The 27,437-nt window shown below is 39.9% G+C and overlaps 1 protein-coding gene across 1 annotated transcript; it reads right to left on the bottom strand.

The window, feature by feature from the left end:
* Positions 1-27,198, bottom strand: HAS2 (hyaluronan synthase 2). Its single transcript, XM_019713473.3, has 4 exons — positions 26,527-27,198; positions 13,868-14,494; positions 4,371-4,472; positions 1-2,900 (listed from the first exon to the last, which is right to left on the bottom strand). Exons 2-4 carry the CDS (start codon positions 14,492-14,494, stop codon positions 1,971-1,973), a joined length of 1,659 nt encoding a protein of 552 aa, XP_019569032.1. The 5' UTR covers positions 26,527-27,198; the 3' UTR covers positions 1-1,970.
* Positions 27,199-27,437: the final 239 nt, after the last annotated feature.

Raw genomic sequence — 27,437 nt, 5'->3', positions numbered from 1 at the left:
TCTTATCAAAAATATTTTATTTACAAAAAAAAATTAATTATACTCTACATCCTATACTGGAAATACATTGAATAATTGCTAAAATAAATACAGGCAATTAATTCAATCTTTTATAAGAATGAGCGAATTTGACATTTGAATGTTATCAAAGCTTAACTTAGAACATAAATAGTTAAAAAGGCAAACTCAAGTTTTCGTCTCATTTATTGGCATGGTGTTTGTTTCCCACAAGCTCTCCAATCAGCAAGTCGCAGAATGTTATGTACCTTTTTGTATTCCGAAGGTAGAATGTGCAGCTTTTTCTTAGGCAGGATAGATGGAACATAGAGGTCTGCATGGAAAAGAAGCAGAAAGGCAGGAAACAGAGTCCAACCCTTCTCCGCATGACTGCTTCATCACAATACTTTTTCTGCAACTACTCATGTGTTCGATTGTTTTTAAAACACAGGTCTGCATGGCACCAGCTACAAGACAAGATGGGTCGTGTCAAAGGTCAAAATGGATAACCAAGGCTCTGGAGAAGCAAGCTTAGCTGGACTACAGGTACCTGGTTCATCTTTTATTTTTTATGTGCCAATTCTTGATACACTTATTAAACCTTGATATCATTTCTGCTATGTAAACATATCTACGTAGGCCAAGAACAGAAGAGATGAAGAAATTATCTGTATAATTCAGAAAAAAAAATTCCTCCCTAGAAAGTAAAAGGATAGAACATGAATCTGCTATTTTGAATCTAAATGCTTTATATTTATTATAATTTATCCAACTCAAACATGGAAATCTCATACTAACATGTAAAGTGAACTGGCAAACTGAAAAAAAAAGACAGGTATAAAATGTTAAATATATAGACAGGATTTGGTGAATTCAGGCCACAGAACAAAATGATGAACTACATTGTATTTGTCCAAATTATACAGATAATTTTTTCCACTTTCCTTTTTTACTCAGCCTGGGAAAACACTGCCAGAATCTCCATCGATTATTCATCTTTGATACGTATGTTATGTCCAGTGCTGGATGCCCAGTGTTTTCTTTTGAGGACTAGCATTCCCTTTTATTAATCTTATGAAAAAATTGCACTTTTCTACCCCTTTGGCCTTGATTTTCAATGATTTATTTTTTTTGTACATATAAGTATGTATTTTTACTCCCAAAGTGTGACAGGTATATTGGCCTTTTCTAAAAGAATGAAAAAAAAGTTAAAATATTGAACGTTTAAATACTTTTCACAGAAATAAACTATTCGATTTTAAAAGGTAGAGAGAGAGAAAAACAGTTTATTCTTTCTATCATGAACATCAGTCAACCAAGCTTCACATTTTGGGTAGGTTTTTTTATAAGTTTGAATTTTTTTAGAACCTATTTTATTTTTAAAAGGAGGAAGAACAGGTGTATTTTGGCAGAGAAGTAAAATATAGAATATGCAGAATTTGTTTTAAAAATTGGCATACAAAATTTTAAAACACAGTACAATTATATAAAAATACAGCACAGCCAACGGCCTTTAAAATTTCCTTTGGCATTTCATTTGGTAGAGTTAAACAGAAAATCCTTTAAAAAAAAAAATTAGCTATCAACACAGTCCATAAGTTAGGTTGTATATGTTGTAAGAACTTTTCCTTGAGTTTCCAAAATCCTTTTCTTCCATGATAACCCACATAAAGCATGGCTAGTGAGGTATATAGGGCAAAACACTGTTAGGCAGATGTACAGTAAGGAAAAAAGTGCATAAACAAAGAATTCTTCCCATTTTCATAGAAATAACAAGTTAAATCTGAGTTTCTTCTTGTTGGTGTATCACTTTACTTTGGCAGAATCAAAATAAATGTCTTTGTTCAAGTCCCAGCAGCAGTGATATGTCTCCTTTGGTGGCATTATCTGATGCCACAATATTGGACAGTCCCTAGAGGAACTCAGGTTTTGTGTGTCTGCATGTGTGATTGCAAATGTCAAACAAGGGAACATCATACATCAAGCACCATGTCGTACTGTTGTCCCTTCTTCCGCCTGCCACATTTACTGATGAGAACCACATACAGAGTCAAAAGCATGACCCAATAGCATACGTAGAGCAACGTTCCAACAATTAGAACTGTCTGCTTGGATTCTGAGAATGGCTTTTTAGATTCCTTATAAATGGTGAAAATCACACCACCCAGGAGGATTGTAAACCAAACCGACACTGGAATGAGTCCTATGAAATTAACAACAATAGTTTTCCTTCCAGATGTGCCCCACCCAGCTTTGTTGATCGTTGCGATTGCAAACATCTTGGCGGGAAGTAAACTTGACATGTACAGCACTGAGTAGAGGGACATGAAGACCATGACGATATTTCCTCTAAGGCAGCTGGCAAAGGATGATTTTATGAGCCCTACTAACTGGACAGTTAACAAGAAAAGGAGGATGTTCCAAATCTTGCCCCGGTAGAAGAGCTGGATTACTGTGGCAATGAGAAAGAAAGGGAAGAATCCAGTGATAACTGCTTCGTAGGTCATCCACAAGTGATGTTTATGGAACCACATGGCATTGTACAGCCACTCTCGGAAGTACGACTTGCTCCAACGGGTCTGTTGGTTTAACCACCTGAGATATTCTACAGGCGTTTCTGTAAGGCACTTGGATCGAGCCGTGTATTTCGTTGCGTAGCCCAGACTCAGCACTCGGTTCGTTAGATGCCGGTCATCCCCAAAACTGCATTGGCTGCCCATAAACTCCTGATTGTACCAATCTTCCACAAATTCATGCAGCAAGGAGTTTCTGTACATTCCCAGAGGCCCGCTAATGCACTGGACACAACCGAAATAAGACTGACAGGCCCTTTCTATGTTAAAAGCCATCCAGTATCTCACACTGCTGAGGAAGGAGATCCAGGAATCATACTTGTTTAAAATCTGCAAAAAGGGAAAAATAAGTAAATAAAAGATAAACCTTAGCTTAAAATACCAACAAAATCTGTACTGTTGTGAGGTTACTTACTATTTAGAGGTTTGTTATTTTGGCCTATTATTTTGGCTCCCTTCTTCTTGTTGACATGATTATATTTTATTTTCTCTGAGTCTATATTACTAGATTAATTTGATAAGCTGGGGGTATGTGTTGGGACTCCGACATTATTTTCTACTTCATCGCTCTCTGACTTCTTCTTGCTATGCTTTTTGTTCTTGTTCTTATTATAACACTGAGGTGGTTTTTGTTGGTTTTTTTTTTTAAATTAGGTTTTAGTTCTCAATCCCTCAATTCTTCTCCCCAGCCACTCTTTTCTACCATCTAAGATCTGAAGGGTTTAAGGCCTGTTCCCGTCTGTTCTGGTTCATTTCCGACTCATCCAACCCTTGGCTATAAATTTTCCTTCTTCCCCGCTTTTTGCAATGCCAGTGATAAAAGGGTTTGCTCTGGCCTCCCCCGAAAACTTGAATCCTGAAATAATGCTCGTGTAAAGAATATTCAAAATTATAAGCTTTTTCTTGGCAATATTTCTAAATTCTACCCTGTTTCAATTTTGTTCAGTGTTCATCTGGGTGCTGCACGTTTCATTTTTATCACCAGGTTATTTTTTATCCATTGTCGTATCTTTTCTTTGCCTTCACTTTCATCATGCATATACAAAATGCATCATACAGCAACACAACACCTAAACTTTAAAGTAAAATTTCAATGTGCTTTTCACCTTTGGCTAAAATGTGATCTCACACTAGCAAAGGACTCAATTTATTGTTGACGTATTTTTACGTATTCAGTTTCCCATTCCACAAATTGCAAATCGCCTTCATTAATCTTTGCTGCACTAATTGTTTCTCCATGGATAGCAAATAATGGGAAATAAGTAATAATTAGTGAGAAGTAAATAATAATTGGAAAACCCACTTATTAATTCATTGCTTCTCTGCCTTTCTTATTAGTACAAATTTGAGTTGTAGTTTCTGTTCCTTTTGTTTTCCAACTTGTATTTTTTCATCAAGCACATATTGATCAGCTTTTAAATATATAAGATATAGAATTCATTTCCTGCCATAATTTAGTTCATTTGCAACTAAATGAACTCCAACATCAGATTCTTCCAGAACATGAAGTTATGGCTCAAGAAGATCTGGTGGAAATCATTACACATTTACAGTATGTTATATATAACTTATCAGGCACTACAGACATGGGTTATATCCCAGGATAAGCAAAGAAATCCTAAATTATTTCAATTTGATAGAAGAGGCAATAAAGTAGTCCAAAGCACATTCTTATGTATCTTTAGCACCAAAAATGATTCCTGGCACAGCTTTCTGTGAGTAGTAAATATATGTTCATCAAGTCAATGACTAAGAAGTGCTACTAAAAGTGACTCGGGAAAAACGTGCAGCCATATGCACCTGGACATCTCCACCGACACCTCCAACCATGGGGTCCTCTTCTAAAACTTTTACCATCTCCACAGATGAGGCTGGGTCAAGCATGGTGTCTGAATCACAAACCTGCAAAGAAAGTAGAAAATGAGTTAAAGGAATGGAAGAACTGTGAGTGTGCTCTGTACAATCAAAATTGGGCCTGCACATTATGCCTTCAGCCTTATTGTCACAAGGCCTCAATAAGACGTATCACAGGGATGACAGAGTTTGTTACATATCACGGCCCATACAACGTGCTTGTTTACAGCAAGCTCCTTATTTAAATTCATGACATTGCTGGAATGTAGGCACTAGGTATGTCTTATAGGGTGACCAGCATGTCCCCGTTTGCCATGGATGTTCCCAATTTGGGCAATGAAAAGTCTCATGTCGCAGTAACATCCCAGTTTTCTAGGATTTGGAAAACATCTTGGTTTGGTCACCCCTAGATTTTATTTTTTTTTCAATTGGCTTAAATAAGGCTTTTAGGCAACTTGTCCTTCAGGTCTGAATAATGATAGAAAAACTGCTATTACTGTACTAAAAGGGAGGTTTATTGAAAAGTTATTTCCCCCTCCCATTTTAATATGATGAGTAAAAGACAGAACAATCTCCTACAGCTGGCTGTATAATTCTGAAGTGAGATGTCCATATGACCTTGGCAGATGACAAAGCATCAAAAAGGGAGCTAGCAGAACCCTCAGCTCATGTTTTTGTTCTAGAGCATTAAGTTTCATCTAGCCCTTTGACTATAAAAGCAGATATATATTATCTTAAGCTGTTCTAGAAATGCTAATGGTACAATGCTTATATGAATCAAAAAAAGCAATTATGAAACCAAATCAACTAGGATTTCAAGAAAATTATTCAGATTAGTCTATACCCACGAACCTGCGACAGGCATTTCTACTGGTGGCCCAATGGGACAAAGTTATAATCAGTACTTGTCTTTCCAGGCTGATTTCTGAACCAACTGGAAAATGAGATAGAATAAAGGAGATGAGAAACCAAAATCTCAGCTGTATACTCATAAAGCTGATGTGGAGAACAGGGCTTATTTCTGTAGAGTAGCGGGCTTCATAATTATGTTCCCCAGTATTAGTTATCTATTCTCAATAGCATCCAAAGGGGCCAGCCTCTTCCTGCAGAAGGTATCACAGATGCTTGCACCTTGGTGGTAGCCTACTCCCAGAAGGAAGGAGGAAGCAGGAGCTGGGCTACCCCTTACTCCTTCCATACTCACCAATCAGTTTAAGTCACTTCTCTTAGGGAGAAATGAGACAACTGGGAACGGCTACTACCTTTCCCACAGGTGAGTTATACTTGTGGATGGAGGTTCTTCCACATGATCAAAGAAATCAGCAGTAGGAAAAGTACTGCTACCTCGCTCTCCCTGATTGATACTAATAAGACATAGTATTCTTTTCTGGGGAATGCAGCAAGGCCCTAGTAGATATAAAGTGTTCAAAGTTGACATGCAATGAACCAGTTTAACATCCCCATGGAAACAATAAATGACATGATTGGCAGCAACTGAGGTGTAATCTGCAGTTCTCATTATTTTACCATCAACTCTGGCTATACTGGATGGATTTAATCAAGATTTATGCTATTTATTTATATCAAAAGGAATTATCTTTACAGTTCTCAACTGCATTATAGAAATAGGGATTTCATACACCAGTTTTAAATGAAAACAAAAAACTAAGAAAACAATTTGTAAAAGAAACTCTCAGAGTTGAAGGGGATACAGATATATATAGAGTCCTTCACATAATTAGCTAGGGAATCTCAATATTTTTAAAAATGTGCCTGTCTAAATTTTACTAATAGCTATTTTTTCTGGAAAACTATATTTATATGTACACCTGAAACTAATACAAAATAATATTGAATGTCAACTGTAATTTTAAAAAAATAGTCACAGAGACATAAAGTACAATATGGGGAAATATAGTCAATAACATTGTAATAACTATATGGCAGATGGGTAATAGACTTATTGGGGTTATCATTTTGTGAGGTATATAAATGTCTAATCACTAGGTTGTTTTGTACACGTGAATCTAATAAAAAAATTAAAATAAAACATTTAGATCTTTCTATAATGGGGTAATACAGATAAGAAAAATTTAAGAAGAAGAATAATAAATTTCTGGTATCTGTTTAAAAGTGTATATACCGGGGGTGTCCAAAAAATGTATACACGTAGACTTGTATTCATCTTTTGTTATTGGTATATATTGAGTTTTATAATTTTAACACAGGTTTTTCCTTTCTTAAAATGTGTATACATTTTGTTGGGTATACATGTTTGTGAAAACAGCAGTTTAAATGCATTATTGGAGTTTATGGGGTATCCAATTATAAAAAATGAAATTATCGCCTCTCTGGATTTAACTATATCAATTTTAGGGTTAACTTCTGAATTCTTTATTTTATTTAACTTATTTAGAAGCATCCATTTTCTAAATAAAAACCCATGTACTAATGTATTTGTTTATTTACTTATTCTTATTTTTCAGCATTCTAGTTTGGTCCAGCATGGTCTCTTTTAGGGAAGGAAAAAAAATTGACAGCAGCTAGGCATTAGTTTTTCACAGTAAAAAATAGGATTTTACTAATACTTGGATTTCTACCCAAGCATCTCAAGCCTCAGAAGCCTAAAGAAATTCCTCCAAAGCAATGTTTTGCCTCTGCCATGCCTTGTCTATCACTGGTTTGAATGTGGCTACAGAGCAGGCAGAGTTGTGAGGAGGGTAGAGAAACTAAAGGCAGAAGTTCAGTCCACCTTTAGAATCCAACATCCTGAGAGTTCATGGCCACACCCACTTATGTTGACTCAAGCTGGGAAAGGTAAAACCAGAAAGCTAAAATAAGTCTAAAAACAACAGGAAGGGGGCAATCTAGAATTAATGTTCAAATAACCCCGCATGCTTGTGAGCATAAGCAGACCAAGGGAACTGCCCCTTACAAATGACTGAACTTGAACCAAACTTCTGAGGTTCCGCATATTTAAATTAGCCCTGCCCCTCACCAGAAGTTCTCTGAGAGAGACTGTTTGCATAGGGAGTTTAACTGTCAGAAGAGAAAGCTCTGAGAAACGTCTTGGGAAGGGGTTTGTGACAGTGGATTTAAAGAGCTTTGTGAAGTTCAATTTCTGGATGTTATTTGGTGATTGAATATGCCAACTAGAAAGCCAGAATCTTTGAAAGTATGTACAAGCATGTATGTTCATGAACCTAATAGTATTTACATTTTAGTGTGCAAAGAGAGTAACTTTAGCTCCTCGTAAAGTCAGTATAGTAGGAACAAGATGTTTAATTGTCTCCTCGCCAATTAATAACAAATATGTAATGTCATGAATGCTGGTTGATTATTTAGCTCTAGGCTAAGACGCTGTGGGGGGATATCCACCAGTTCACACAGAGCTTAACCTCACATGGAGAGAAACTACAGGACATGATTTGCACACCAGAAGCAGAGAACAAATCAAAACGTTTTTCTGTCCACACTGAATGTTGTCACTGGAATTTGCTTAAGCCACATGATCACTAGTCCTAAGATTTCTCACTAGGAGATTCTGAAGTGAAACGAAGTCACCAAATTTTGACTAAAATTAGTGGAAAATGTAAAGGCAAAGAGAGCTTGTTGGGAGGAACCAGCCACCTCATTCTTAACAACAAATCATCAATGAAAGTATGTCAGACCATGGCTCTTCCTCCTTCACTATCCTAGCCAAGAGTTCAGTGCTTCTCCTTTCCTATCAATAACAGTGGGTGGCAAACTTAGTTCTGTAGGCCAAGTCCAGCCTGCCACCTGTTTTGATAGGCCTCTGGGCTGAACATGGTTTTTACCTTTTTAAATAGTTGAACATCAAAAGACTATTTTGTAACACATGAAAAATATGAAATTCACATTTCAATCTTCATAAATAAAGTTGTATCGGAACTCAGGCATGCGCATTCGTTTTCCTATTATCTACAGTTGCTTTCACACTAAAAGAGCAAAGTTGATGAATTTGCAACAGAGACCGCATGGCCTACAAAGCCTAATATTTACTACCAAGCCTTTGACAAGCAAAGTTTGCCAACCTTGGGACTAAAATAATTGGTTACAGGAGCAGGGATCTCTTTCCTAAAATTGAAAAAAAAAAAGGTAAAATAATAAAAAGCAAATTTAAAAAAAGTTGCGATTAATGTATTCTAGGCCCCAATTCTAATAGATTGTTTTAAAGGTTATCTCCATTTCCATGTTATAAATAGTAACTGCATAAAAAAATATAAAATATTAATAAATTAGATGTTTTTCTTTAGCCAAGATTTGCGTATGATAAGAAATGCCATCAGAATCAAGAGGCCTCAATTAAGTCTTGAGTCTTACATCTCACTAGTTCTATGACCTTGAACAAGCCACTTACCATCATCATGGTACTGGATGGGACAAAGCCTAAAAAGTACCTTGTAAATTACAAGGGACTGTAGAAGTAGCCACTAGTCTTAGGTAATAATCTTTACATTTTTATGCTCCCTAAGTAAACACCTACCTAATGGATGATGACCCTTACTACAAATAGATGACCCAGTAGAATCTCTAAAAGAACATGGGAATTGATTACCTATAGAGAATTCTCTTATCACAATGAACAAATTCAAATGTGTCTGAAACGATCTACAATTAGACTACCGTGTTTCCCCGAAAATAAGACCTAGCCGGACAACCAGCTCTAATGTGTCTTTTGGAGCAAAAATTAATATAAGACCCAGTCTTATTTTACTATAATATAAGACCCGGTCTTATTTTACTATAATATAAGACCCGGTCTTACATTATATAATATAAGACCGGGTCTTATATTAATTTTTGCTCTATAAGACGCATTAGAGCTGATGGTCCGGCTAGGTCTTATTTTCGGGGAAACACAGTGTGTTACTAGAAAGAAACTAAAATGTTAGAGTCCTGAATTAGAGTCCTGAGCTGGGAGCGATCTCAGAGAGCATTCATTCTATACCAAGTAAACAACAGAGTTCCGTCTAGAATTCATATTTCCCCATTTCTATTTCACTGTGCCCTTAATATTATCCTCTAAAATGAAGGATACAAAGAGACATATAACACTCTCAACATCGGTGCTCAGAATATTTCCCATTGCTTAGGCTTCCTATACAGAACAGGAACCAATCAAATATTGCATACAGTGGACTCTCATTACTCTCAGTAGTTATGTTCTACTAAGTTTCTGTGAACACTGACTTAGCAAATAGCAAAAACTTTTTTCTAGCAGAAATACAGGGTTAGGTTCCTCCGAGCCTTGGGTCACAACAATTGTGTCTGCTGATCAATACCTAACCTTGTTTTATTTGTATCTGTTTTAATACACTATATATTAAATATATAATATATAGTATATATAATATATAGTATACATGTACATAGTGTGTGTATATATATATATATATATAAATATTATACACTGTGTGTGTGTGTGAGATTGACATCGAACTCATGGCTAACAGCGCTGTAACTCAAGCCTAAACAAAGCTCTAACATTTTCTCCATAGGCAATCACAGCCTTCTTGCACTACTACACTTGGAGCCATGTTAAACAGATACATCTCCAAAATGTGAAAAATATGATACCACATAGACGATGAAGAAGTGACTTGGTGACAGTAGAAAAGCTGAAACAAGAAGGCCCAGCTTGGTCTTGTTTGGCCTCAGCTAGGAACATGCACCTAGACTGAATCCAAGTTTTTGCCACGCTGCATGTCTGTAAATGATCATAAAAGCACTTGCAAGTATTGATTTGGGGGTTACAAATCCATTTTAGTGAAGAGTGTAATTTGCAAATCCAGAATCCGTGAATAACAAGGATCAACTCTTATTATGAATGATTTAGTCCTTTCTGCTGCTCAAAGAATCTTGGGTACCTAGGATGCTGCCAGATTAAATTAACATTAACAATAAAATTGCCTTCTTCCCTTTAGAAAATGTTCATACGTATTGTGCATTTTCCACCTGCAAAATCCCTAATGTACACATCAGGGGTATTAGTTTGTCCTTTGTCGCACAGCATGGTGACCACTTATGTTGGTCACTTATTATCCACGTTCGGTGATAAGAGATATGAATAAAGCAATTGTATAATCTAGACATCAAAGGATACTTAAAGTCTCCCGATATTGTTAAGTACAAAAAACCCCCACAAAAATGTCAATATAATATAATACCAAAAATAAGGGAAAAATAGAAATGTATACACTGGAGAGTATTAAATTTGATAATCTGTGGGTCATGTCTGTGATGCAGCTCATTTTAATTTAGCTCATTGTGCTTTTTTCTATAGTTTTAAAACGTACTGCCATAAACGTGTTACTTTGGTTAATAAAATGCTATTATAAATACTGTTTGTTTTCAAAGGCAAAAAAAAATAAGACTTATGCCCTACCTTAATTAAGCCATATCCAGACAGCTCTGGATCTGTCCTACTGTGAAATAAAAAAGTAAGTTTGCCCAGAAAATACTTTGATTCAAAACTAAGAAAATCTTCCTCATGCTCTTTATTTCTCACTTCCTTCATCTTCTTTTCTCATTTTATTGTTTTTCTTCTGTCTTTCTAGCTCCTCCATCTCTAAAAGCAGCCACTAGCATCATACCACACTCACTGGCTTTCTCCTAGACTAAAGCTTCTCCCCATAGTCCATGTCAGCTTTAATTATTTGAAGGACTTTAAAGCTAAGGGAGTCGTCAGAGAGAAGTAGAAATGAAAGGAAAGAGATGGAGGGAGAGGTAGTAATTGATGTAAAGCTTTGTTCTGGAGGAGACCAGAGGGAGGCAACCCAAAGTCCCAGGAGTGTCTGTGGAAAGGTTAACTTGGAGATAGGACGTGAGGTTGGGAATCCTTGACACTGTAAGAAGGAGAGAGTAAAGCTCTTGATGGCATTCAGAACCAGTACTTTTGATTTTCTCTTTCATAAGAGGCAAGGTCATCTGTTAGTAGTTAAGCAGGGAGGAGTTTGGGTAGGGAGCTGGAAGAGTGGTGAAGGTATGAAATAATAGGTCATGAGAGCAATAAGCAAGACATCTATTTAGGAGCAAGTAAAAAGAGTACTGACTGGTGCCAAAGACCCAGCTGCAACTGGAAACCAATCATTTTGGCCATTTCTCTGCACAGTGAAGCAGTGTTTTCCAGCCAGGTTAGCAAATATGTGACCAGATGGTCAATTTCTTCCTGTAGCCCCCATTTCCTCTTGTGTATTAGCACCTGAACTTTGCTTCCTTCCTTCCCTAATCAACCTGAGCTCCAAATTTGGTCTCTCAATCGCTTGTAATGCTGAGTGGCCAACATCTTCCAACGGGCTCTCTTTTATCTTTCTGTGGCTTCTTCTCTGAAACCCTCAGACCCTGGGTCAGTCAGAATGTTAGATGATAGTGTATTAGTTTGAACCTTACAACATTGCCATTTTTATAGGGCACACATCGTTAAATGTTGGGGAATTTGATGAGGGATGGCAGGGTGGAATTACATTCTGGTTACAGAATGCCACAAGATTTTTCACCCTTGTTTGAGCACTTGGAATAGACTGAGAGTCCCAGGAGGGTTACCAGCTGCTGCTCCCATCAGTCTATCCAGAGGCTTCAGCCTGAAGAAAGGAAAGCTCTCCAGCCTAATTAGGGCTCCAGCAGAAAGCCTACTCCAGTATTTTATATTTTGTATTATTTTTTCCTGGACAGGCACAATGTCAAGTTGTCAAGGATACAAACAAAGTTCAAAACAAGAATGATGAGAAAAGGGGGTTTGGGAGGAGCAGATTTTAAAAAAAAAAAAAGAAGAACACCCACAAAATCACTGTCTTGATGAGAAATGACAAATGCAGCAATTGTTTTAACTGGAATTAAAAGCAAAAAAATCAAAACAGATGGTTTCTCATTTTAGGCCCAGAGCTGCCTTCTTCAAATCCTCTCTGTAAGTTCTCCAGTCACCCCTTCCTTTACATGGGTCATTTCATCCCTCCTCTGGGCCTGAAGTGGCACTATATTCATAGGTAAAAATGTCCTGAGTTAACTGAAACTACCTTAATTTTGAAAGTTGTAGAAATTAGGAGAAACTTGGGGTTGAAACTCTATAAACTCCCTAAAACAGAGATCAGTAAATATGCAGATTGGTATCAATTGAAGAATTGCCTCAAAACTCTTTAGATGAACCAAAATGAGCTCTGTGGTCATGATGAACCTGGACAAAAATTTTCGAGTCAAATAAACAGCAAATGTTTTCATAATATGGACAATACCATCATTAACAACTTATGCTACCTTTGTAATTTTTGTACACTTAACATTTTTTGAAATTGTTACCTCAAACCCCTTGTGAGATTGGAGGAGGTCCTGCTCAGTCATCCAGTGAGTATCTGGATTAGAACCTCAGTCAACTGACTCCAAAGCCAGCGCCCGTTGTCATCCCATTACAGACAGACCCACTGGGCATGACTGTGCAGCAATAAAGTCCCCAAGGTATAGGATGGGGCTTCTGAAAAGCAGGATTGCACTTTTAAGAGAAAGGGACAAGTGTCCCAGTGGATTTTTTTCTTTTCTTTCTTTTTTTTTTAACCAGAGACATTTCTCCCTTCTCCACGGCCAAAATCTAACTAAAGTAGGAGTATTTTGAGAAAATTTTTTACACCTTGAAAACTCACAGGGACCCTACTAACATCCTAAAGAAGAAAGTTTCAATAAGAACTAGGAGAGGAGAAAGAAACCCTAGAGTGAGCAGTCAGGAAATTAATGAGACCAGCCTGTCTAATTTTCATGCAAGCAAACACCATCACAAACGCTTTCAAAGGTCAAGTTGCAGTGAGTGAGGTAATGCTGTTTGGGGAGTGAAATAAACATTACTTTGGGTTTTACTCTGGGAAGGTTTCTTTCTTTCTCCCCTTTTCATTTTCCTTCCTTTTCTTTCTCTCTCTGTCTCAGTTTTGAATTCCTTACCCTTTTCAATCAAAATTGTTCTCATCACCCCCCATTTTGCTGGGTCTCCATGAAACACATTTTATAGCCTTCCCTTGGGCCGGCTGCAGATTTTCTCAAGACCCTTCTGCTCGGCAGACACTATTTTCTTACAAGGCTCGAGATTTTAAGAGTGTGGAAAATGACGTTGGATTTGACTTGGCAGAAACAAGGGGGCAGAGAAGGGAAGGGAAGGGGAGAGAAAAGAAGGAAGGGTCTCCTGTTCAAAATAATCTTGATTTCCCACCAATAACACTGCACAAGTTAAGCATTTTCATAGATAGTCTTAACAGTTTTACAAGATTTTTTTCCCCTCTCTTTCAAAATGTGCTTTTCAACAGTCATGCTGTTTTCAAATGAACTGAAAGGAGTACTGTGTTCAGAAGTGACACGGATGGGATATAAGCATATGACTGGAGAGATACAAAAGCTGCTTTATTTAAATGTATGTTTGCCCTGGCAGCAATTCGGAAACCTACCTGTACATAATCCACACTTCGTCCCAGTGCTCTGAAGGCCGTGTACATGACTTCTCTCTTTCCACCCCATTTCTGCATGATGCAAATACTTTTGTTGGACAGGACCAACTGGGTGACATGTTGTGAGCTTTCTTTATGTGATTCTTCCGTCTCACCAGGACCCTTCTCGTGAAAGTTGTTCTTCCAGATATAAGTGGCTGATTTGTCCCTGCCCATGACTTCACTGAAAATGTCCATCATGTACAGGTCATCTTCCGAGTTCCCATCTATGACCATGACAACTTTAATCCCAGGGTAGGTGAGCCTTTTCACAGATTGCAAACATTTCCGTAAGTAGTCAGGATCTTCCTGATATGCAGCGATGCAAAGAGCAACAGATTTGTTCAATTTGATGGGGGTTTCCAGGGATTTTTTCATTTTTCGGTGCTCCAAAAAGGCAAATAGGCTTTGGATGATGAGGTGTGATGCTAAAAAGGCACCATACAGTCCAAAAGAGAAATAGTAGTTATCGGTTTGGATAAACTGGTAGCCAACAATATAAGCAGCTGTGATTCCCAGGAGGAGAGAGACTCCAAAGAGTGTGGTTCCAATTATTCTCAGGATACATAGAAACCTCTCACAATGCATCTGTAATACAAGCAAACAAAACATTGGTGAACGACTCTCGTCCCACACTTGTTATATACATGGTATCGTGGGAACAGTATTAGAGCAGGAGCATTCGGGAGGTCTACGTATGTCGTCAGAGCTAGGGAGGTGTAGATCCGAACTCCCCTAGTGATCAAGGAAACCTTTCTTCCTACACCATGTTGTCTCCTCACCCCCAATACCGACCAGGAAAACATCCACAGGAGATTTTGCTCAATTGCTCGTGTGTAATTTCATCTCATCTCCAATGCAAATCCCTCAGCTCACACCCTTTCTCCATGCAGCCAGCCGTGGTTGGAGATCAGGACACCTGGATTCTAGTACCAGCTCTTGCATCAACTAGCTATGTAAGCTTTAGAGGTTACCTCTCTGGGCCTCCATTGTTTTAATCTGTTAACTGAGGGAGTTTAGACTCGATTATTTCCAAAGTCTCTGCTGACATGAAAAGGCTTGATGCCTGGATATCCCATAGTCATCTATCAAAGCCCCTGCAATTCTGAATTGCAGTATTCTGTTCAGAGGGCCGTCCCCTCCATCCACCATCACTAACACCAGATGGTTAGATCTTGGGGAGAAGGAACCTTACTGGAATACAGAAAGCACACAATAAATGTTTGCACAAAGATGTCATAAAGTAGCATCATGCTTAACTTCAATAGGTAAGTTTCCCATCCTTTTAAAAGCTGTAACATTAAACCTGAAACACATTTCAGCTCTTACTCATAGCCAATTTTGTACTCCCCCCTACAGTTTTTGTATCTCCTGATTAAGGTTTTGAACAACTGGACTTTAGGAGGACCATTAAAGCATCTCCAACATTAAGTGTAAAAAAAAAAAAAAGGAGATGTCTGGTAGACCTTTCTTTTCAGTTTTCTTTTTGGGTTTCTGGACCCAATTCCAATGTGTGTGGGGGAGGAGGTTTCCCACACATACAATAAACAAGTCTCTGGACACCAGCTATGTGTCCTACAATTTAATCAATTCTGACACTATCTACCTGATGGTGTCAGATTCCACAGGTTAAGGGTTCAGTGCCACAAAGCAGCTCCAACCTCCGCCCCCCACCTTCAGATGCCAGTGTCAAGCTCAGATTGTCACCTGTACTTCTGACTATAAATCAGAGCTTCCCAAGACCCCTCCTTGGCTCCAGTTAATTCGCTGAAGCAGCTCACATAACTCAGGCAACTCATTTATTTACATTACTGGTTTATTATAAAAGGATATAACCCAGGAACAGCCAAAGATTCATACAGCAATGTGTAGGGAAGGGTGCAGAGCTTCCCTACTCTGAGTTTGCTACTCTCTCCAGATCACCAACCCAGATGCTCTCCAAACACTCTCCTTCAGGGTTCTTGCAGAGGCTTCAATTACATAGGCACCATTGGCCGTTGGCAACTGAACTCAATCTCCAACCCCTCTCCTCTCCCAAAAGGACTAGGGGTGGGACTGGAAGTTTATATCCTCCAATCACATGGTTGGCTCCACTGACAAGTCTTCTCTCATCCTTAGGTGCTTTCCAAGTCACCTCATTAACTTAACAAAACACACCTCCATGGCTCTCCTCACTTAGGAAATTCCAAAGACTTTAGAAGCATATACTTGGCCGTTGAACAACACAGGTTTGAATTGTGTGTGGGTCCACTTATACATGGATTTTCTACCCTTGAATGTGGAGGGTCAACTTAAATTATACTGGGATTTCTGAGTGGGTGGGTAGCCCAATCCTTGAATTAGTCAAGGGTTCAATTGTATATTTTTTTATTATAAATCACAATGATCACGGTTTTGTTTTTCCCCCTAAAGCTTATTTTCCTCCTCTTCTAAGACTGAACTATAATAAGGGATATAATTGGTACAAATGCAGTGTCCCCATCTTCAATCATTCACAGCAACTTCAGGGTTTTTGTCACCTTTACAGATAATGAATACTTAATCTTTTTCTTTAATTCAACTAGTTTTTGAAAGCTAAGTAAATCTATTTTCAATGGAAACATTAGCTAAGCAATTATCTCTGCAAAATCTCTTGCTGGATATGCTATCTATATTGTCCTATTCCACATTAAGGCTTCAAATTGAATGTCCACATAGCACCTAGTATGATCTTGGCTGTTACTTGACCATCCAGTTGAGCAGCTCCAAGAGGCAACGTTCACCTTCTCATCCCTGGGGTCACACACTGAAGGGGTCCTGAGTGAATCTGAATACTTTAGTGTAGCTGCTCACCAATTGTTTTCTTTCCTTTGGAGCACAGACTAGTCAATGTGGCCATGATGGTCCAGCCTTGGCAAACTGGAGATGGGCCACTCTCAATAGAGACTTTTGAAAGGGAGAGTAGAGTGGGCCTCCTGCAATCTCTTTGACTTCCATAGCCTTGATGCTCAGATCAACAAGGTCCTAGGGGATTGCACAGCCCACAGTTATAGGGAGCTTGGTTCTTGAACTGCCACATGGGAGGAGCCAGCCACCAATCAGGAATTCCTCCCCTAGACTCTGACACCAAGAAATAATTTGAGTTGTTGTTTGTTTACCCATCATGCATTTTGGGTTTAGTATACCCTAAGAATATAACCCAGGTTGGGGCGGGCCCGGTGGCTCAGGCAGTTAGAGCTCCATGCTCCTGACTCCGAAGGCTGCCAGTTTGATTCCCACATGGGCCAGTGGGCTCTCAACCACATGGTTGCTGGTTCAACTCCTCAAGTCCCGCAAGGGATGGTGGGCTGCGCCCCCTGCAACTAGCAATGACAACTGGACCTGGAGCTGAGCTGCGCCCTCTGCAACTAAGACTGAAAGGACAACAGCTTGAAGCTGAACAGCACCCTCCACAACTAAGACTGAAAGGACAATAACTTGACTTGGAAAAAAGTCCTGGAAGTACACACTCTTCCCCAATAAAATCTTAAAAATATATATGTATATAACCTAGGTCATGCAACATAGCCTGGAGACCAGGACTTGAGCTTGTGTACACTGTTTTCTTTTGTTAAGTAGAGATGATATGGTAGTACTTGTCAATGACCCCACCCAAGGCTGCAGGGAGGAGCAAAATCAGTGTTTGTGAAAGTGTTTTTAAAAATCAGAAATGCAATGTAGTTTAAAGAATCGGCTAACAAGGAAGCTAACACACACACACACACACACACACACACACACACACAAATACACACACACACACACAAAAGGGGTGGCCGGTTGGCTCAGTTGGTTAGAGCTCAGTGCTAATAACGCCAAGGTTACAGGTTCAATCCCCACATGGGCCACTGTGAGCTGCGCCCTCCTTAAAAAAGAAAAAAAAAATGTGTGTTCCACTTCTAGCTCTTATATAGGACACCATAATACGTAACACATGAGCCTTGATAAAGCTAATCGCAGCACAAATGGAAAAGTTCAGGCTTAGGGGAGTGGTGAACTGCTGAGTTTTCAGTGAAAGGCAAGAGAGCACAGCATCCCTTGTTAATGAAAACAGCTGGCGGGATGCTGAAAACTCCCAAAGGGTGCATTAACCAATGCCTAAAGGTGCTGGGAGCACCAGACTTGGAACTCCTCTGTGTCTGAGACGTGAGTCATTCGCACAAGAGTGAAAATTTTCAAGGGGACTAAAACCCTCTGCCAGGGAGAAGCTGAAGTGTGTGTTTCACTTGTGTTTAAAATCACCATAGCCAGCAAAAGAACTGCCTGCTATTCTTTTTCCATTATTCACATTTTCCTTGCTTTTATCAGCACGTGGACAGAGAGTGTTCACATAGCATCTGCTGGCCACAGCTGAAGTGGGAACACCCTCTTACATCATAGGAGTCTACAGAATGTCCTTTTGAAGCCTGGGAAAAGTTGCTAGTAATTTGCAGTGATGTGGCTAGAATCAAACCTTTCTATTTCTGCGCAGTACCGCATTGTTGCCTAGTATGACACACACACAGCATCTCAGTCTAGGCCAAAGGGTAAATGGCATATTTCAGAGCCGGCTTAACTGAGGGAATACATTGATCTCAGGGAGGGACACACAGGATGTGTTTCTTTATAATTTCCCCTGGGTGATTTCATAGATATGGGCACCATATGTGTGAGACTTTCTGAGACAATCCCCAATTCAAACACTCTGTTTCATAAGCAAACTCTCCATGTCAGACATATGGCTTTATTGTTAAATTGGAAAATCTGGTTAGTTTCATCCTAGATCATAAGACCTTACTGCTAGATAGAAAGATGATTTAGAAATCTAACTTTCATATTTAAAATATAAAGCTTGGATTTTTTTTGTTTTGGACCAGTAGACTTTCCCTTATTCATTGATTTTTTTTTTCGGTTGCTATTGGCCCTCATAACAGTTATTCACTAAGTACTATTCTTCACAGAATTCTAAGCCAAACCAAGTGTTAAAGAACGGCTTGGTGTACTATAATGTAGGTTCCACAGAGCCAACAGGCATTTTTTTTATCTGTTTTCACTAATGTGTCCCAAGGACAAAAACCTGAGTTATATTCTTTATAAATATTTACTGACTACCAACCTGACTTATGGTTCGTAGTAAGTATTTACTGAATGAATGGATATAACTTTATCAATACCATATCGGCATCATTGTTATGTCAGCTGATATTTATTCATCATTCATTAGGTTCCAGGCAGTGGAGCAAGTTTTGTTTGTTTTGTTGAATAGCATGATCCTACTTAGTTTTAATAACTTTAAGTGGTAAATAGGTTGTTAATCTCATGTTACAAATAACATATACATCTGACAAGGAAACCAAGACCCAGTATTTAAGTAACTTGCTCAAAGTCGCAAAACCAGGAGTAGTATCCACAAGCTGGCATAATGCCAGGTGATTCGAATATTCTCAGTAAATATTTGCTAAATAGATTTGAACGCTCATCACAAAATAGGCAGCATCCTTTCGTTTCTGGATAAGTAAAACGTGTTGTATAAGAAAAGATTAGAGGGCAGCCGAGTGGCTCAGTTGGTTAGAGCACAAGCTCTCAACAACAAGGTGGCCAGTTCGAGTCCCACATGGGCCAGTGAGCTGCGCCCTCCACAACTAGACTGCAGACAACGAGTCACAGCTGAGCTTCCAGAGGGGCAGCCGGATGGCTCAGTTGCTTAGAACGCACGCTCTCAACAACAAGGTGGCCAGTTCAATTCCCACATGGGATGGTGGGCTGTGCTCCCTGCAACTAAGATTGAAAACGGCAACAGGTCTTGGAGCTGAGCTGCGCCCTCCATAACTAGATTGAAGGACAACTACTTAGAGCTGGTGGGACCTGGAGAAACACACTGTCCCCCAATATTCCCCAATAAAATTAAAAACAAAAAAAAGATTAGAAAAGAACTTTGAAAACTGTCTTTCTGCTGTTATGAAAAATGATGAATTGACACGCACTAAGGTACAGACAAAAACCAGCCACTACTCAGAAGATACCTGAGCTCGTATAATTTTCTATATGGGTATAGCCAAAAGGCACATGGAATGAGGTTGTCGTAAAGGAAGCTGGTGGGTCCATCTATGCAACAGCAGTGCTGCCCAAATCCTATTTTACAATAATAAAGGCACTGGTTTCCATTGGTTCCACCCACAGAGCAGATACAAGACTTGCTGTTAGATTATATACCCCAAGTAGGATGCTATGGGTCATTGGGCATCAGAGCCATTTCCGTCCCCTTGACCTTCTCGTATTAACCAGAGGGCAAATATTGGATGAGAGAGAATGACAGCTGATCTCACTGCCCTAGTGCAGTGGCAAGAACCGAGTCCCCATAGCTTCATAAAGTGGTCCTTTCATTTTGGATCTGGGGGAAGCTGACGTGAATTCAAATTAGTAGAGTCAGCATCCGGGAAAGGCTGCAGACATTAGTCCAAAAGACACCTCTTAGCTTATCAATCCCTTATCTTCACTCCCTGTCACTCTCTCCCCTGGATCCTGCTTGATTTTCTAAATAGCACTATGTACACTGTACGGCTATAGGACTTGTGAGTCTCAATCAACTGTGCATTCCTGTACCAAAAAATGAAAACAGGTTCTGGCACATAGTAGATACTCAACAATACATCCTGAGTAAATGAGTAAGTCCATCTGGACTCAGGCAGTCCGCGCAGACTGACAGAGCACAGATCCCTCCCCTATGTTTGCTGCAGTGAATATAAGAGCCATTAAGAGTGCCCCTCAATCAGCAGTTTTTGTTCTTTAAAAAAAAACAGTTCCATAATTTCTTGCTCAGGTATCTAAAGATAATGGGGGCGAGGGTTGAGTACCAGATCAATTCTAGGAGAACTTTGGAAAACAAAGCTAGAAAAGGAAAATAGAAGACAACAAATACACTAATCTGAAAAAGTATCTGTGCCCCCATGTACATTGTAGCATTCTTTACAATAGCCAAGATAGGGAAACAACTTAAGTGTCCGTTGATAGATAAAAGGATAGAGGTGTGTGTGTGTGTGTGTGTGTGTGTGTGTGTGTGTGTGTGTGTGATTCAGTCATAAAGAAAAATGAAATCTTGCCATTTGTGACAGCATGGATGGACCTCAAGGGAATTGTTCTAACTGAAATGGGTCAGAGAGACGATACTGTGTGACTTTTTACATGTGGAATCAAATCGGTAAGTAAATAAATAAATAAAAGCTGAGCTCACAGATACAGAGAACAGACTGGTGCTTGACAGAGGTGGGAGGATTGGAGGTGGGAGAAGTGGGTGAATTGTTTTTTGTTTTTAACTTAAGTAAATTGGATTTTTAAAATATCATAATATCCTATGATGATACGATTAGGAAATTGTCTTTAGCATCTATATTCTGAAATAATAATAATCAATATTTATTTAACACTTCCTACATACCAGACATCTTGCTAAGCACTTTACTACATTTCATTTAATCTTCACAGCAAACTGAGGAGCTCCTGTCTGCTCCATTTTACAGATTAGGAAACTGAGGCTCAGAGAAAAATACACAAAGGCTTAATGGTGGAGCTGATATTCACACCAAGGAGTGTGACCATTATTTGACCATGGAGACTATGATCTTGACCACGACACCTTATTACACCTTTTAATAAAAACATGCTTATAAATGTGGGAGATGATACCAGTTTACTATGCTAGACAGAAGTGTAACTTTGGGGCAGCTAACAAGCCTCTTGGTACAACTAGTTGAACCCTAATAAAAATTTACCCTCAGACACAATTTTCCCCATGTATTTTATTTTTCAAAACAGACATTTCTCATTCCTCCTTCACTATCTTAGAACATTAGGACTTTTTGTTTTTTGCATTTTATCATTTTTGGTAAGTTTTTGTTTTAATATTTCGGCATGATCCTTCAAGATAACCTGCTATTAAGCAACTGTGTGCACATATGCACTATAGATATTTGCACAAAATTAAGCAACTAGTCACAATTTTTTTCCTAACAGAAAGCTCAAGGATTAAGTAAAACTATTAACCATACATTGTTTGATTCATTCGTGCCCAATTTTAAGTTCTAGGTAAAATTTAGAAAGAAAAAAAAAATCTTACCTTCACTTAAACATTTAAACCTTTCAGTCAAATGCTAAGTAGTCCATAATTACAAAGGTTGAATTCAGGCGTGAGAGGGAGGGATGATTAATGTAGCGGTGTCTAAAGTATGTTTGATTACTTATAACAGATCAAGAAAACCAAGGATATTACACAGGACTCCTTTCAAAGTAAATCCCACCCAGATCAGTCAGCACAGATTTTAAAAGTCCAGAAATCAGAATGCCCAGTTAAGATAATATACTGAAGCAGCTCAGCTTGACCTTTGGAAAGAGTACACTCTGGTTTCCACGCTCTGCACTTTGAAGTGGGCCTTTTTCTCCAGTCTCACTGCAGTTATCCTAGCAGAGATGCTGGAGCCAAGCTTGCAGGGTCAGGTGATAAAGCCTTTCAAAGGCCTGGTCACCCCAGCTGTGTCTGGATCTAGAGCTTTAGGTTTCAGATTTCTCTTCATTTGCACCATTAATATGAGTCAATTACTCCTAGGATGCCAGTTCTCCTAACTGCCCTATTGGTTCTTGAACTTCACTAGCTAAACTTCATCCAAAAGTTTCAGTGTGGCAAAGGGAAACATTACAAAAAGACTTGACATGGAATCTTAGTTCTGTCTTTTCCTCCACTGGCTCTTGGGCACGATGTCTTTAGGTGCCACCAATGCCAAGTCTATTCATGAGTCTTTCCTGATCTCTCTGAATCAAATGTGATTTCTTGTCTATTTGGGACTCCATAAAACGTGACTAATCCAGCTGCAGCATACATATCCAGTTCAAAGGCATTCTAGCATTCACTGTTTCTTGGATTAAATTCCATCCACACATATTCCTAACACTGTGACTTTGATAAAGTTGCTTAATCTTTCTGGGCAAGGATCCTTTATTTATAAAGTTTTCTTTTCTAGGGCAGGGTTGGGGTGAGGATGTTAGATACAATGTATGGAAAGTGTCTAACTCACTGTCTAAGACATATTAGACATGTGATAAACAGTAGCTATTATTTTACTTTTCTTATGGGCCAGAACCTATTTTGCCTTACACTATGGTTATTTGAAGACTTGAGTACACTTTTTGTGTGATGAATCCCATTAAAATGTGAACTGCATCTTACTCATTTTTAATAATCTGCAGTACAGCTGTATGCATTTAAGAGGCATTCATTCATAAATATTTCTTTAAATAATAAAATACTTAACAGTATAACCTTGTTTTATATATATATATATATATATATATATATATATATATATATATATATATATATATATATATATATATCTTTCTAGATTGTGAGCAAGGCAGTATATAGTATGTCTACCTAAATAACATTCAAAATAGACTTGGATAACTTAAGGTACATGCAATAAGATGTTACTTATTCTATGCAGATTGCTGCTAGAGAGGAAAAGATTAAAACTAAGCTGGGGTGATGGAAGTGATTTTTCTTCAGGGAGCTGTCCCCACATTCAGCTGTCATACCAGCTGCCAATGGCTCTGTCCTTTCAGCCTCTTGGTGGAACACAGCCTGGGTGTGCATGGATAAAAAGAGAACCCAGGGAGGGCTAGTGGGGTTTATGCTCTATTCTCCCATTTCATTAACTCATTGCTCCCACACGTGAAAGTCAGGAAGCTAATAATGTAACAAACTACTTGTCCTTAGATTTAAAATGTAACTGACTTTGCCAAAAGGGATCTTCACATTGATCCATAGATAAGCGTTTACCCCACAGTGCCAATGAATGGAAAGTAAATGAATCAGGGAAAGGTGTGTGTTTAAAAATTCAAGGGAAAAAATGTTTTGAAAGAAATCTTAACTGGTATGGAAAACATGTGTGAGGAAGTATTCATGAAATTCAACATTGTGGGGTTATTCTATAAATTGAATTACCCAATCTGCCTTACTTTCTAGTAAGTTTCTTATTCATTTGTTGCACAATTCCTTTTTTCCAGGAAGGTAGTTGGCCAAGTATCATCTCTGCTTTGTGGTGAGTGACATTCTAATTTGATACTAGCCACCAATTTATGGCCTTGAATTTTTGTAAGCTGCATAACTTTCTCTGGTAAAGTGAGGATTCAGTTCTAGGAACAATACAAGCAACTCAAGATAATATATATTTGTCAATACGTCTACAATACATTTTTCTATTCACCCAAGTCAAGTAATATATGAATGAAAAGGAGGAGTGATAATATCCTAATTACAATGCTGTAATCCACAAATGTCTATTTAGAATTCTGGTTTGTTCCACAATTGCAAACACATATACAACATAACATACATCCTAAAACAGGTACTTTAAAGAGTTAAACGTTTATTAAAAACGTAAAAGAATAGTCAAAATACTAGGAAAACCTTTGATGGATTATGATGGGTATTAAACAAACTTTACCTCGGTTGTATGAGGTATGCATTTAGCCTCTAGAAAAATGCAGTGAAAATTAATATAATGAATGTGTCAGCTTGCACACATTGGAATGAAAAAGTTTAGAATTTAGGAGTTCTTTTCTGTAAAATTTAAAGTTGTGTCTACAAATAGTTTGTTGGGCATATATTTGTTCCAGCCAATTCTATATAAATACACATTTTAATTTTAAACATTTCATTGGCATGTTTGAATGTGTTGACCTTTTAAATTTTTTGTTAAAATGACCTTTTCTAAAAGTTCATAATCCCTTTTAACACCTCCAAGGATACATTATCATATGCATTCTCTGTAATGAGTAATCTGCGGGGAGAGAGGGGCAAACGGGGGAGGGGAACCTTGAAATCTACAACGGGTAAATTCTCTTTCTTATCAACCGCAGCACTGTCTTCAGCAAAGCCCAACCAAGAACTACCTTAACTTTGACACTGAGCTGAAACTCTATATAATCAGACCTCGAGTTCGGGGAAGCCCTTCATGGCCAATCAGCGCTTCCCGATCTATTGCGTCACACCTCCCCGCTGAGCGTGACGTCAAAGGCAATCCCCAAGCTAGCCACGTGGGTTGGAGGAGAGTAGCTTTTCTGCGCAGCTGTTCGGGAGACACCCGGCAGCAACGGTCCCCAAGGGTGGGAAGCTGGGCAGGGAGGGGCCGACAGGGCTCTTACACGCACCTCCTAGGAGCGCGGCTCTAGCAGCTCGCTGGCTCCGGTGGCGCGCGGGGCCGGAGAGTCCAAGTGCTGCGCGCCGGCGTTTGGGGAACGGAGGGAGAGGCGCAGGGGAAGCTGGCACCTAAGGCTGTGTAATAGGAGCCGGGTCGTGTAAAGCCTCCTCCCCAGGCACCGCCTCTCCGCTCCCAGATCCTCTTTCCAGCCTTAATTATCCTTTCAGCGCGTTTCCTTGGCCGGAGGAAAAAGCTTCCCTCGCCTCCCAGTTCTCGCCCTCACACAGACCCTTCTTTCAGACCCGCCCTCCGCTTCACATGGACCCATTTCAGAGTCCTGGCTCAAGCTGGGCGGGAACCAGCGTGACGAATTCTGCCCAAGGTGTTGATCATCCCACCCAACCCAGCCTCTGGCTCGCCTCCCACCTTCACCCCTGGCTCCCGCAGACCCCCGCCCCCAACCCCGGACTGGGCTCTCGGAACGGCGCCCCCAAACCCCCCACCCGGCTGTGCCTGGCGCTGCAGCTGCGGAAAGAAGCGCCAGCGTGCTCGGTGCCACGTCGGAATTGGCTCCCGGGACTTTGCAGCTGCCGGCGCGCCGCGCGCGGTCCCCAGGCACGCCCTGCCCCCGGGCGGCCGGCGGGCGGGCCCGGAGCGGAGCAGGGATGCGCGCCCTCCTCCTGCTGAAGTCTGCGACAGCCACCGCTGGCCTCAGGGACCCCTGGCCCGAATAAGGCTTCCGGAGCCCAGCTGAGCCCGGACAGACCCAGCCTGACATTTTAATGGGGGTGCAGGCAGTGCAAAAGAGGGGAGGCGGGAGAAAAAGGGGGGAGTGGCCGAGCGAGGCCGGTAGCTGAGACGAGGTAGCGGAGGGCCCTCCTTCTCTGGGGTCCCAGCTCTCCGAAGCTGGGAGCCCGGATCGCTTTAACCCTTTGCATTACAAGTAAGAAGCAGGCTTCCCACTTGGAAGTAAAACGCGCTGGGTTGTTCCAGGGTTTTCCTCCCCACATCGAGAGTGTGGGAAAAAAAGAAGGAAAGGGATGGGAAGGTAAGGGGGAAGGAAGCGGCTATGCGGAATACATTTTCTTTACACAGTCGAAATTCGTGTTCCCTAACTCGGTAGCTCCGGAAGATGCGGAATGGAAAAGTACATCCCGGGACGTGCAGTCTTTCCCGGGCAGAGTTTACCTGTGTTCCTAGCAAGGCAGCGGATTTCTGGAGAGCGCCACAGGGATGGTAAAAGATAAATTGCTAAGCCTGACAGTGGTCTGAAGTTCCCTGATTTTTAGTCTGTTGGAAATTTTCTGATCTCAAACTTTTCTGTCGAAAACTAACTTTAAAATTTTTAACACTTACGTTGATAATTTCTTCCCTCTCCCTGGCCTATTGGAGGACCCTCATCCTTCACCAAATCGCGCCAGTGTAACGTACCTTGTTCAGCTCTTGGTCATAAAGTTGTCCTCAGCCTGTCTGTGTGGTCCCGGAGGGCCGGTGGCGGGCAGTTTCCAAAATTGAGGTAATAAGAGATCAGATGAATTTGAGACGACCGGCCAAAAAAAATAAAAAATTTAAAAACAACATTTAAAAAGGATGGGGGCGTCTTCAAGGTTTGGTTCTCCCCCACTTTAAAAGGAAAATTCACTACTATTCTCTTTGATATTTCCGTTGCACTTCAGTCTATTAATTCTTAAAAGAAAAGTCTGTGCTTTAAAAATAAATTAACTTTCTTATTTATTATTATTTTGTGAGTGTTGTTCTTTCTTTTTTCTTTTTTTTTCTTTTTTTTCCTTTTTCTTTTTTTTTCTTTTTTCTTTTTTTGCTCCAGTCCCTCTCCCCTGATATCGTAAAGTCTCTTCTCTTTTTCGTGTCAGAAAAAAAAAAAAAGAAAGACGGGTGAAGACTCAGCAGAACCCAGGAAGCGCAGAATCGGGAGAAAGTCTTTGGCTGGGGCTGATTCACGTCCCTGGTTCAATGGGCTGCTGGAAGCCAGGACTGGGTAATTCTTTCCAGACGTCTTGACTTCTCCTTCCTCGCAGTTGTTGCCTTTCTGCCTCCTCCAACTTAAGGGGGTCTTAACTAGTGAGCTGGTGGGTGTTTTAATAGGGCGGAGAAGGGAGTGGGGGGTGAGGGGAGTGGAGAAGGGAGGTGCGGACTGGGGAACCCGAAGGGGAGGGAACTGGGAGCGCGGGTGGGCGGGCGGGCCGGAGGCGGGGAGGAGGAAAGGGAGAGAGAGAAATTGGCCATTCAAAGCCCTCTCTGAGCTCGAGGCCGGTTCTAAACTCCAATGAATTCAATTAACGTGATTGCTAACGTGTGCAGAGAGATGCAGTGCACACAAGCTG

The sequence above is a fragment of the Rhinolophus sinicus genome, chromosome 6 (genome assembly GCF_057876585.1).
Source record: "Rhinolophus sinicus isolate RSI-liver-muscle chromosome 6, RSI-T2T, whole genome shotgun sequence".
Lineage (NCBI taxonomy): Eukaryota > Metazoa > Chordata > Mammalia > Chiroptera > Rhinolophidae > Rhinolophus > Rhinolophus sinicus.
The sequence above is the reverse complement of the archived record's forward strand: the minus strand, read 5'-3'. Positions and strand labels throughout refer to the sequence as shown.

Excerpts from the sequence above, each read along its gene's own strand:
- HAS2 (XM_019713473.3), bottom strand. The coding sequence starts at position 14,494 with ATGCATTGTGAGAGGTTTCTATGTATCCTGAGAATAATTGGAACCACA. Across the intron at positions 4,473-13,867 it reads GAAGTGTGGATTATGTACAG|GTTTGTGATTCAGACACCAT; the intron begins GTAGGTTTCCGA and ends CTTTCTTTGCAG. Across the intron at positions 2,901-4,370 it reads GTGTCGGTGGAGATGTCCAG|ATTTTAAACAAGTATGATTC; the intron begins GTGCATATGGCT and ends CCCTTTTTGCAG.